The following is a 12295-nucleotide window of genomic DNA, read 5'->3' on the forward strand; positions in this document are numbered from 1 at the left end:
CACACACACACACACACACACACACACACACACACACACACACACACCCACCAACCTCACTTTGAGCCTATAAAAAAGAAAGAAAGTCATCCAGCAGTTCAAGAGTGGAAGATAATTCAGCCTAGTTGTTGCCTGTGGAAGACACACCTGAAGTGAGACGACGGAGGATTTCTATTTCCTTCTCTCCCCTAATCAACTCAGCAACCAACCTAGTGGAGAGAGACACTGCACCCAAGGGAGAACTTGAGGATTCCCTAGGAGAGAAAAGACTTCCAGATCATATAACTGAAGTAACCAGAAGCCTGGACTTACATTTGTTGCATGGGCACCTCACTGCCATTATATTGTAAGTCTGTGCCTATTTTTCCCATGGATGCCACATGTGTTAGTGAAAGTATCTTAGATTGATGGGGAAGGAAGCTATAGTTACAGCTACAGTTCTATCTATGTTACCTTAGCTGGGTTCTCAGGGTCTGCTCCTCTCTTCAGCTCAATTCTCAAATGCCATGGCTAGTTCTCTCTTGGGTATATAGATGGCTTTCCTTTCTGCTGCAAGAAGTCCCTCTCCTCCTTAAAGATGCTTCGTTCTTAGAATAACCACCTCACTGTATCTGTATGTCTAGTGTATATAGTACCACTTCAAGGTGATATGACTGATGGCAGGAAAAAGGAAGGCAGAGGAGGGGATGAAGACAAGTTCTGTCCTCCACGCCTCTTGGCCTATGTCTCTCTCCCTGTTGAACTGATGGATGGATGGATAGATGGATGGATGGATGGATGGATGGATGGAGAAAGAGAGAAAGAGAGAGAGACAGAGACAGAGAGACAGAGACAGAGAGACAGAGAGAGAAAGAATGCCTTTAGAGATGTTTACAGTATATAAACCATTTCCATTTCCTTAGGGTGTTTAATTAGGGTGGGGAACCAATGGCTCTATCTTGAGTGACCTACCTCAGTCTCTGCATGTGATTTTATTAACAATATGGTTACATCTATGTTGCTATACAGTATTACATAATTCATAGCAGGCAAAACAGTGGTTATTTGTGTCCTATTATGCCAGTCAGCATTATGCATCATCTGATGTTGTTATCCAGCACCCTATCCTGATTCACGACAACAAAATCCTCCAGACTTTCTAGAGGACACACCTGCCCTAGCCATATCAGACACACTTTTGACCCACATAATATGAACCAGGGTTTTACGCTCCACTCCAAGTTGGAACTTATATCTCGTTATATGGAACTTGTTATATAAAGTACAGGTTTTATATGGATTTGAGCTCCACATACCTAATTTTTATTGGCGCAAAACCATGCATAATTTTAAGGAGCAATTTATATGGGTTATAACCTGACTTCTTAAAGGAAAAGACATTTAGTTTAATTGCAGTTCTCGATAAATATTTGCTGAATTGAAGAGACCAATGGGATACTAATCAGCATAATGGTCTGTAGTAGTTTGCTGCAGGGCTCTGTCCTGTCTAATGTTATCAAAACTTGGATGAAGACAGGAAGCACTCTCAATCCTCATTCTCCTTGACATCTCTGCAGCATTTGACACTGTTGATCTCCTTCTCCTGGCCATCTCTCTTCTTTGGGTTTTCAGGACAATTTCTTGGTTCTCTTCATACCTGCCTGCTCCTTCTCAGTATCCTTTACTGGATATCAGCCACAATACAGCCCCCAACTGTAAGTATACCATAAAGTTCTATCCTATATTCTTTTCTCTTCTCTCATTATAGCACTGTTTCCAAAGACAGTTTTGTTAGAAAGACAGAAGAGTTCTTCTGCAGACCCACAGACTTCCACATCACCCAGGACATGCCTCTAGCTACGGTATGCTGCCTATACTTCCCCTGCTATGGTCTGACCTGAGCAAAGTATAGCATGACCATACACCTTCTTATTATTCCTAGAATCTATATTGCTCTTAATGCAGCCCAAGATCATACTAGGTTTTCTAGCTGTCACATTACATTATTACTGATATTTGGCTTATGGTCCACCAAAACCTCCACAACACAAATATTTCAACATAGTGCAAACAGGTGTAAATGAGAAACTAAACTTTTGTGAGCACAGTTTGTTTTTAAAATGTGCGCAAGTATACATATAACATATAATTTAATAAGATAACAAAACTATTTATGTCCCCTTCTGCCCTTTCTCCTTCAAACTAAACATGCTTTTACAATCTTATATTTGTAAATTTGATTTTTTTTATCCTAGTGTAATAGTTTATATTTACTCATAGTAAATTTCATTTCATGAAATTTGGCCCCAAATTCTAGTCTTTTAAGATCTTTTTAGATCCTGACTCTGTTATTCATTGTGCTAATGATTCCTCCCAGTTTTGTGACATATGTAAATTTAATAAGCATGTCATTTATGGTTAATCCAAGTTAATGATAAAAAATGTTAAATAGTACAAAGCTAAGCTCAGATCCCTGGGGGTACTCCACAGGAGACTTTCTTCCAAATTAACAATAAACCTTTAATGATAGGCCATTTAACCAGTTATGAATCCATAGAATTGTACTGTTGTCTATCCCATATCTTTCCATTTTTTCTACAAGAATAGTATGAGTCAAGGTAAGTGGAAGCTAAGAATGCTAACAAAATCTTAGATAACATTAAAAGAGGCATGGCTTCTAGCCCAGGAAAGGCTAGACTCTGCCTTGGTAAGACCACATTGGGAGTATAGTGATCAGTTTTGGGCAGCGCATTTTAAGAAGGACATTGATAAACTGGAGAATATCCAAAGGAGGAAAACCAGTATGGTAAGGGGCTTTAAGTTGATGACATATGAGAATCTGTTGAAAGACCTGGGAATATTTAGCTTAGAGAAGAAAAGACTCAGGAGGGTCATGATAGGTGTCAAGAATTTGAAAGGTTATCAAGCATGATTTTTTAAAAACAATTTTTTTTCAATGGTAAGGGATAGGAAAGAAAGAAAATAGATGTTTGTTCATTGAAAAAAAATGAAATTTAGTTTAAAAAAAAGAAAGACTTTCATGTAGAAAGGGAATTCAGTTTGTTTTATTTGATCACAAAGAGCAGAACTAGCAATAAGGGCTGGAATTTTCAAAGAGGCAAATTTAGGTATGATTTAAGAAGAAATTTCCTTACAATTAGATCTATTCAAGAGAGTGGCGGAGCAGTAGATAGAGCTCTGGGACTGAAATCAGGATTACTTGAGTTAAATCTGACCTCAGACAGCTGTGTGACCCTGGGGAAGTCACTTCACCTCTGTTTGCCTCAGTTTCTTCATCTGTAAAATGGGGATAATAATAACACCAACCTCCCAGGGTTGTTGTGAGGATTAAATAAGATAAAAATTGCAAAATTGCACTTATTAAGGTGCCTGGAACATAGTAAGCCCGATATAACTGCTAGCTCTCATTTTTTAAATTATAAAATTGGAACAGATTGACTTGAAAGGTAATGAGTTTTCTCCTCACAGATAATCCTTAGACAATAGCTGAATAACCATTTGTTGGGTAAATTGTAGGAGGCACTCTTTTACAAGTATAGATTGAACTAGATGTTCACCGAAATTCCTTCCAACTCTGAGATTCTATATTAAATTTTATTAGCTCTACAATGAGAATTTTAGCAGCATATTAGATGATTAGTGACCAAATCCTTCAGCAATCAGCAGAGCATAATATACAAACATTTTGTGTTTGTTTTTGTCTGAACCTATGAGTTCATCAATGTAGGGAGCTGCCAGTATGCAAAATCCCTCTGTAAATACAAATGATGTATATTTTTTTAATCCTTGAGAATTTCCCTGGGCACCAAGGGCTAATTTAAGTTACCTGTCTATAGTCACATAACAAGTATGTGTCAGAGACAAGATTTGAATCCAAGTCTTCCTGACTTTGAGGTCTCTATTCTCCTTGAGGACATTAAGGACTAGACCACCATATTCTGCCTCTAGCCTTATGATTTCAAAATAGTACCGGAAATAGTACCGTAAAGCACTGAGTGACATCATGACCAATTAGAATGGAAGCTCCTTGAAAGCAGGAACGGTATTTCTTTCTTTCATTCTTTGTATCCCCAGGACTTAGCACAGTGCCTCAAACATAATGAGATGAACAAATGCTTGATGCTTGACTTGTTGATATGGCCAAAGTACTGGAGTTAATTAGATGCCTGCACCCCAAGGTACCCTGAAGCCCAGGAGTCCAAGAAAATCATCCTGGATTTCCCTATCCCTGTGGTCTATATGCTTTCTGTGCCTACAGGGTCCCTGGCCACATGCCACCCTGTGTCCCTCTCCTAGTCTGTCTGCTTTTGTAGGACATGAAGATATTAGTTCTGTAAGTTCATCTGTAAGATGAAGGCTGTGTCCTGGATCTGGTGTAGAGTATTTTCCTTAGGTTTTCCCTTAAGGACCTCCTATCAAATATTTCAAATAAACAGGCTATTGTTTAGTTTTACAAAAAAATTGAACTTGGGTAGACCTTAAAGGTTTTAGAAGTCCAACTATACCTCATTTCTGTAAATCCTACCTACTTGAGGGAAGCATGGTGATCTGGGAAAATTAAATTATAGACTAGATATAAGCATAATTCTTTTTGACCACCACCAGCAGTGGGATATCAACTATGCAATGAAGTACCATCTATCAAACTATTTCTCTAAAGCAGAACTGTCAAACCAGAAGCCCACAGGCCATAAGTGGCCGACCTGAGTGACTACTTAAACCAAATTGAGAAATGTTTTACAAAATAAACAAAATACAATACAAAAAACACAGGTAACATTAGTTTGTCTTTTTCTAAGTCAATAAATTTTCATTTTAATTTTACACGGGATGAAACCAGTAACTGCTATTCACCCTTCAAGTAATGCAGTAATACAAGAAACACTTGCTTGTGAGTAGCTGAGGATGCCTGCAGCAGTCAAGTATTTCATATCTACAAGCCTGTTGTTCAGATGATTATCTCTGTTGTTGCTGCTACATTCCTTAAGCTCCCACAGTGGGCTCAGTAGCACCTGATGATTTTGTACATGTCACTTAACTTCTCTGGACTTCTCCACCAGCAAAATGAGAGAGTGGTACCTACATCTCTTCTAGCTTGAAATCTTCTCACATAGGCCTCTCTCTTCTCCACACCCACACCAGTCCCCTCCATAAAAAGAGTGAGGGACAAGTAATTGTCATTGCCAAAGCTTAGTTTGATTGAAATACATGGTTTGAGGTCTAAGAGCTTCCTTCCAGAAAGACAAAATTATAAAATCCTCATCAATGGGATATGGGCAAATAAGAATAAAACAAAACAATGAGGAGAAATTTAGTTGGCTTTTCTGCTAAAAATAATAATAATAATAATGTGTTTAGATAAAGGGAGGTTGCCTGGTATAATGGTTCAGGCAATGAATTTTTTTCAAAGCCAAAAGAACAGAATTCAAATCCCTAATCTGACACTTATTGATTACTGTGTGACCTTGGAAAAGTCACTTAACTCTTTGGGACCTCACTTCTAAGTAAGGTTGGACTACATGGCCTCAGAGATACTTCTCAGCTCTAAATCTAGAGACCTAAGAAAGCTGGAGCCCTGAGAGCAGGTTTAGACAATGTCTTCCTTCCAAATCTTTTTCCACTTACCCTACTTTTTTTTTTGTAGGCAATTGTCTATTAAGTGACTTGCCCAGGGTCACACAGCTAGCAAGTGTCAAGAGTTTGGTCTGAGGCCAGATTTGAACTCAGGTCCTCCCGACTTCAGGGCCGGTGCTCTCTCCACTGCGCCACCTAGGTGCCGCCTCCCAATTACCCCATTTTTATATCTGATAGGGGAATAAAGATGAAGAGAAGAAATAAAAGAAAAGATTCGAGGAGAAGAATTTAAAGGGTAAAATGCCTTTGTAATTTATCATATTACGATAGGTTTCTTTCCCTGAGGCTCCTATATCGATGGAGCAATGGGAAAGACAGTCTAGGGCAAGCAATACCAGATTCCTGGGACTGAGACTTTACTTTTTCTCCAATATGTGGTGCCCCCCCCCCAAAAAAGGCAGAATTTATTATTAAAGAACCTTCTAAAAACAACGTTTTTCAGTGTTTCTCACCAAAGTCTTCCGTCCGTTGAGCTGCCACCTTCTCCCCTACCCGCCCACCTCAGACTTCGCTCTCCAGTTTGGCAATTTCCAAGCTGTACGTGCAGACTGGAATGAGAGAACTCTACTTTCAGTAGAAGATCCTGCTGACCAAGCGGAAAACCGGCGGGACACAGGGGCTTTCCCAAAGAATAGAGTGGCTTTTCCTGAAGCCATGGGAGGAGTTCCCCAATCGATCGCCTTGCTTCTTTAAGATTCGAGAGCGAAACTTTTCTCCCACTGTCCACACAACTAGCGCAGCATCCCGACCGTCCCTTCTTAGGAGGAGGCGTCTTCCCGGGGTGGAGACCTGGAGGTTGGCTTCGTACACAGCGAGCGGGGGCAGAGAGGCTGAGATCGCTGAACCACAGGGTGTGAGGCACTGAATCGGGTGATCCCTGCGGGAGGAGCAAGGAGGGGAAGGAAGAGGAGGCTGCGCTGAGCGGCCACTGCCAGGCACGTCCTCTCTCACGTGCGGATCCGGGGCTGGGGAGGTTTTTAAGCTACTGACGTAGCCTGACAATCTTGGGAAGGGAGGAGCGGTCAGAGCCGGAGCCAGACTCAGACAGTGTTCGGGAAGAATTCTTCAATTTCCTCCGAGGGTGGAGGGGAGCGGGGAAGGCCTCGGGTGGAGAGAAAAAGCATACATCGAGGTCGAAGCAGCTTTGGTGGGAGTCTGCTCTCGCTTTCTGGGGAGCACTTTCGGGGCTGCGGACGGGTCGAAGCACTGTGGAGGCTGTTTGGTTGCAGCCGAGAAGGGTTAGCGGTGTAGGGGAAGGAGGGACTTTACTTTCCCAGTGGGCTAAAGGGAAGGGAGCCAGTCCCCGACCGCTGCCCTCCGCGGGGAGGGGGAGAAGCACCAATGTCCGCGCTCCCGCTGCGGGAAGTAGAAGAGAAGGAGGTAGGAGCGTAGTAGCCGCTGCCAACCCAGAGCCGTCCCTCCAGAAACATCAGCCTGTCGCTGGAAGAGTTGGGGCCGTCTCCTCCTCGTCCAGCGCTGAGCCTGTGAGCGGAGCGGCCTGGCCAAGAGGATGAACGTGGATGAACTAGCCATTTCCAGCTCATTGCCCACTATCCCTTACTACAAGCTCGCCGACCTACGCTTCCTGAGCCGGGGAGCATCAGGCACCGTGTACTCGGCACGCCACTCCGACTGGCGCGTCCAGGTGGCAGTGAAGCACCTGCATTTCCAGACCCCACTGCAGGAAAGGTAATGACCCCCACCATCTCGGCCCCTACTCGGTGGCTACAGGTACAGGCGTCTCCACCACCAAAAAGCGCACACCCCCACTCCGCGTCTTCCATACTCCCTCCAGTGGCTCGGGGATGTGTCCAGGCTACACGCGCGTACGCACATGCTCACGTACCCAGGTGAGCGCTTCCCTACTACCCTTGAGCACCTCCTCCTGACTTGGGCTGACGTATGATTTGCAGTAGAAGCAGGTGGGAGAGGGGCATGGGGAAAATTTAACCTTCCGTCTTTTGCCCCCTTGTCCAGGGTAGAATCGGATTTCTGCCTATCTCCTAAATCCCAAACCCTACATACATCATTGCCATGCCATCTCTAAATGCACCTCCCTTTGCTTTGGTTTTGTGTTTGGCCTTTATGAACATGGCGTTTAAAACAGATATCTATATATGTGTGTGTCTGTATATATGAGTATATATGTAATATATGTTATGTATATAATTGGAGAGGCTCAGAAGGGTTTTTGTTTTGTTTTTGGTGGTTGTGCCTCTTGTTGATTGTCTTTAAGAAAGTTTAAATACCATAGCACATTACACTTGAGTTGTTCCTCCCATTCTGGAATTGAGGTCACTGGAAGCAGGAGAAACTGCCTCATTCTTATCGTGTGTAGTAACTGGTGAGAGACAGCCTCTAATGGCCTCTGACCGATTTAGGGGAAATGGCAAAAGTTTGAGGAAACTCTGCTTTCGATTTCAGTTGCAGGACTATTACCAACCGAATCCTTCAATTGTGTTTGTGCCAACTATAGGCATAGATGCTAGTCTGTGTGTGTACTATTCTTTCTTTTGTAATTTAACAGTACCCTACAGTCATTTTGCAATGGTCTCCCTTTCTTGACCGAAGCATTTTCCCCTCCCACAGAGTCATAGAAGGTTAGAGTCAGAAGGGACTTAAGAGGGCATCCAAGCAAGTCAACCCCTTAATTTTACGGGAGTGAAAACTGGGGCCCAGGGAAGTTAAGTGATTTGCCCAAGGTCTGATGGTGGCAGAAAACTCAGGGTTTTTTGTTTGTTTTAACTTCTAGGCAGAGGGACCTTTTTGCTACAAATGTATGTAGATTTGTAATATTAAACTACAGCATAGTGAAAGCTGTGGTGTGTGTTTTCTCTTTAAATACTCTTTTCAAATATTGCTCAGCCTCTGCCAGGTCCTGTCTCCCAGGACTGTCAGGATCTCTTCCCCTTGCTGTACTCCCCAACCCCCATTCCCACCTCATCTTCAGCTCTTAACTTCTAACAATGGGAAGTAGGCAGCAATTGAGGGTTGGGTAGCCCACTAGGCAGCTTACAGCATTAGCTGCTTGGGCGTCTCTGGAGTTTGATTCCTCTCACTTGTACTCTAGAGTCCAGTCTGATGATGTGTAGGATTTGATATTTGCTCGCTCTGGCCCCCTTTGTTGTCGAGTAACTGATGTTAGGACTTTATCTATAGCTGACTCCAAGTAGTTGTTAATAAGGGTGGAAATGTTTTAGGCCTTCCTATGCAAATATTATATGTAAATATTTTTGATGGGCCCATTAGATATTTGATATCTGATTTTGCCTGAGTAGGAGTAATGGGAATTTGAATATCACTTTATAGCTATAAGGTAACTCATCAATTCAGAGGTATTGTAGGGTAGTGGATAAAGTGAAATTGAGACCTGGATTTGAATCCTACCTTGGACATGACCTACTTAAGTGATCACAAGGGAGTCAGAGCCTTAATTTCCTCATTTGTAAAGTGGGGATAATACTTATACCCCTTCACTAAATTGAAGTGAATGTTTTGAACACCTTAACATGCTACATAAATGTGAATTGTGGTTCAAAGGACGAGCCTATGAAGTAGGGTATGCAAATAGTGTTATCCTATGTGGTAAATTAAGTGAGTCTTAGAGAGTCTCTAAGTGACGTGGCCAAGATCATAAAGCTAATATGTGGTAGCACAGGGCACTCTGATGGAGTCCTCATAATTCTAAGCTTAGTACTTTCTCCTGAACGACATTTCACCACCCCTCACCGTCTGAAAGAATTTTTAAACATCAATGAATGAAACTGCCCTCGAGTCCACTAAAGCTTTCCACAGTGGGTCCTGTTCTCTCCCCTTTGTTACCAAGGTCTTTGAATTTGGAATGCTTTCACTCTGGTCTTTAAGAAAGCAGCATTTACTTAGGCTAAGCACAGGGCTGGGCAGGCCATTGACTCACAGTTTCTTTCCTCACCTATAAAGTGAGGATAATAATGTTCTTGCTTCTTGGCCAGTGACCATTTTTCAGGACTAAAAATAAGAAAACATGGTCTGACAGAGAAATCACTTTTCAGAACACTGGTTTCAGAATCAGAGGACCTGGCTTTAATCCCAACTTACATAAGATCTGCTTGACTTTGAGAAAATGACTTAACTTCTCTGGGCCTCAGTTCCTTCATCTGTAAAATGAAGGAGCTGAACTAAATGGCCTCTAGCATTCCTTCCACCTCCAGAACTGCAATCCTTTAGCAAAACCTCACTTCTATTTTCTTGACTGTACTAGTTCTGTAAATCTGAGATATCTAGGTTCTAGAAATCTAGTTCTAGAAATCTGCGATATCTAGGAACAGTAGCTGTGAGAACTCATCTACGATTTTGTCTTTTGTTACCATAAGTGAGAATGAGGGGGTAGGAGGGGTTTGGAAGGGGGAAGGTATTTATGCTGACATAAAACTTCTTTGTTCTTATTTCAGAGACAGGGTGACATTGTGCAACTTCTACCTTCTATCCAATTAGCATTGTGGTTGAAATGATAGATCCTCCTCCTCCTCTAGAGAAGACAAAAGGAAAGAGAAAAATGGAGTGGGCAGAAAATCAGACTAGATGTTTGGTGCCCTGTAAAGGGAACAACTGATTTTTCATTTTCCAAGTACATGTTTTAATAGTATATAGATAAAATCTGATGGGCTTATTTCCTCCAGTCTGAACCACTGATGTGTGTTAAAACCATTAAAAAAAAATTAGCTCAATTCTTCCTAAAACTTGACAAAGAACATTGCTCCCATGTGCTATCTTCCCCCACCCATTTACCTGCCAAGCAAGAATCTTCATCTGACTTTTGGTACAAGTGAAGGGTCAGGGGAGAAGAGGGATCTTCCATTCAGTTCGGTAAACATTAGTTGAGATCCTATTTGCTGGTCATTATGCTAGCTAGGTATTATTTGAAGCGGAACTGAAACTTTAGGCCCAGGACTACTATTTAACATTATGTCTCTTTGTCCAGGAGTCATCAGCTCTACCTTCTTCTCTCCTGCTCTTGGGCAATGAAATTATTCATAAATGGTGTCTTGCTTGCCTCGACTTCTTGAAACAGTTCAGAGCAAGTCTGAGTGTCTGGTCCAGAATATCTCTCCTTCTCCTTAGTCCAGGAAATGCCAAGAGGTTGAAGTGACTTGAGAGTCAACCCATCGTGACCCAGAAATCAGCTCCTCCTCCTCCTGACTTTCCTGTTGTTGTTTTTCAATTAATGACACTGCCATTCTCCTAGTCACTTAGACTTGAAACCTTGAAGTCCTCTTTGACTCTTCCTGTTTGCTGTTCCCGGTCTCTGGTCAGCCCCCCTGTCTTAAGTGATTCTTCAGTGTCAATACAATCTATCCTCTCCTTTCCTTTGCTACTACTCCAAGCCCAGATCAGTCCTTCACTGAATCTTCCCTAAACTATTCCCTCTAATCTCTCTCTAAGATCCTAATTTTATCTTGTATCCTTCTCTATATTAATCTTCCAAAAGAATACCTCTAATTATGTCATTCCCCTTCTTAGAAACCCTTGTCATTTCCTCATTGTTTACCAAAGTCAATATTCTTTAGCCTGACATTAAAGGCTCTCCAGTATTATGCCCAGTTAGCCTTTGTCTTCTTATCTCCTATTTTTTCTGATACCTACTCAACAGGGCTACTTATCAAAAAAGCCCAACAATTTCCTTTTGCTATTCTTTTGTTCTATCAAGAGGAAACATTACATAGTAGTTAGAGTGCTGACCTAAGAGTCAGAAAGAGTCAAGACCAGGGTTTGCGTAGCACTTTAGACAGCTATTTGAATGTCTGACACTGAGCAAGGTTAAGCCTCTCAATCTTGTAGGCAACTCTTTCACACACAAGAAGAGGCCTGCTTGAAGTGTTTGAGAGAGTTTCCTTAAGCAAGAGGCCCATATAGCAATGAAGTCACAGGTCTAGATCCTACTAATCTTTTGTTTGTATCTCTCTCTCCATCTGCCCTCTCCCAGCACCATCTCCACCTGTCCATATCCTACTAGTTTTTCCAGGACAAACACTGGAATCCCAGCTCTGCCACAAATCACTGGATCTCTCTGGGACTCAGTTTTCTCATCTGTAAAATGAAAGGGGTGGATTAGATGGCTTCTAAGGACCCTTCTTGGACTAGGAATCAGGAGATTTGAGTTCAAATGCTAGTGTACCACTATGTGACCTTAAGCAAGTCACTCTCCAGGCCTCAGTTTCCTTATTTGTAAAATGAGGGATTTAGACTTAATGATCTTCAAGGTCCCTACTAGCTCTAATAATCCATAAATCTATAGAACTTTCTTCTTTGTACTGTAGATTTTTTCTTTTATTCCTTCCCCTTACAAAATTATAAATTCCTTAATGGCACACAGTCCCATTTTTTAAAAATCACTGACATCTAGCATAGTGCCTTGCATACAGTACCCATTCAATAAATTCTTATGGGAGAGTTTTGTTCATTCCAAAAATAAGAAAATCTTTGTTCATTCCAAAGAAATACAAAAGGGGAGGTCGAGGTAAGGAACCACCTGGGTGGGTTTCTAATGCCAGTGTTCTTTGCCTAAGTCCCTAACAAAATATAGTTTGAGGGCTTTTGAGCCTTGTACAGCTAGTCTCTTCAGATTTTCTAAATCCACAAAATTCTAATAGGATACTGAGGATTTTGTTTTGTGGGGGAATTT

General features: G+C 41.8%; 1 protein-coding gene and 1 long non-coding RNA gene across 7 annotated transcripts in view; one reads left to right on the forward strand and one right to left on the reverse strand.

The window, feature by feature from the left end:
• Positions 1-6470, reverse strand: part of LOC114028964 — a 41887-nt gene extending 35417 nt beyond the window's left edge. For all 3 annotated transcript variants that reach the window (XR_003567429.1, XR_003567439.1, XR_003567441.1), the window contains exon 1: positions 6087-6470. This is a non-coding gene — a long non-coding RNA (uncharacterized LOC114028964). The remainder of the gene's footprint in view (positions 1-6086) is intronic.
• Positions 6471-6631: 161 nt separating this feature from the next.
• The window catches only part of RIPK2 (receptor interacting serine/threonine kinase 2), a 59225-nt gene continuing 53561 nt past the window's right edge, over positions 6632-12295 (forward strand). For 2 of the 4 annotated variants that reach the window (XM_027843231.1, XM_027843017.1), the window contains exon 1: positions 6634-7323. In XM_027843231.1, the coding sequence (XP_027699032.1) occupies positions 7145-7323 (179 nt within the window). In that variant the 5' untranslated portion in view covers positions 6634-7144. Of the gene's footprint in view, positions 7324-12295 lie in introns of all 4 variants that reach the window. The other 2 variants (XM_027843177.1, XM_027843091.1) reach the window with 2 other exon arrangements.

This window comes from Vombatus ursinus, unplaced genomic scaffold (assembly GCF_900497805.2).
Source record: "Vombatus ursinus unplaced genomic scaffold, bare-nosed wombat genome assembly UNPS02000577.1, whole genome shotgun sequence".
Taxonomy (NCBI): Eukaryota; Metazoa; Chordata; class Mammalia; order Diprotodontia; family Vombatidae; genus Vombatus; species Vombatus ursinus.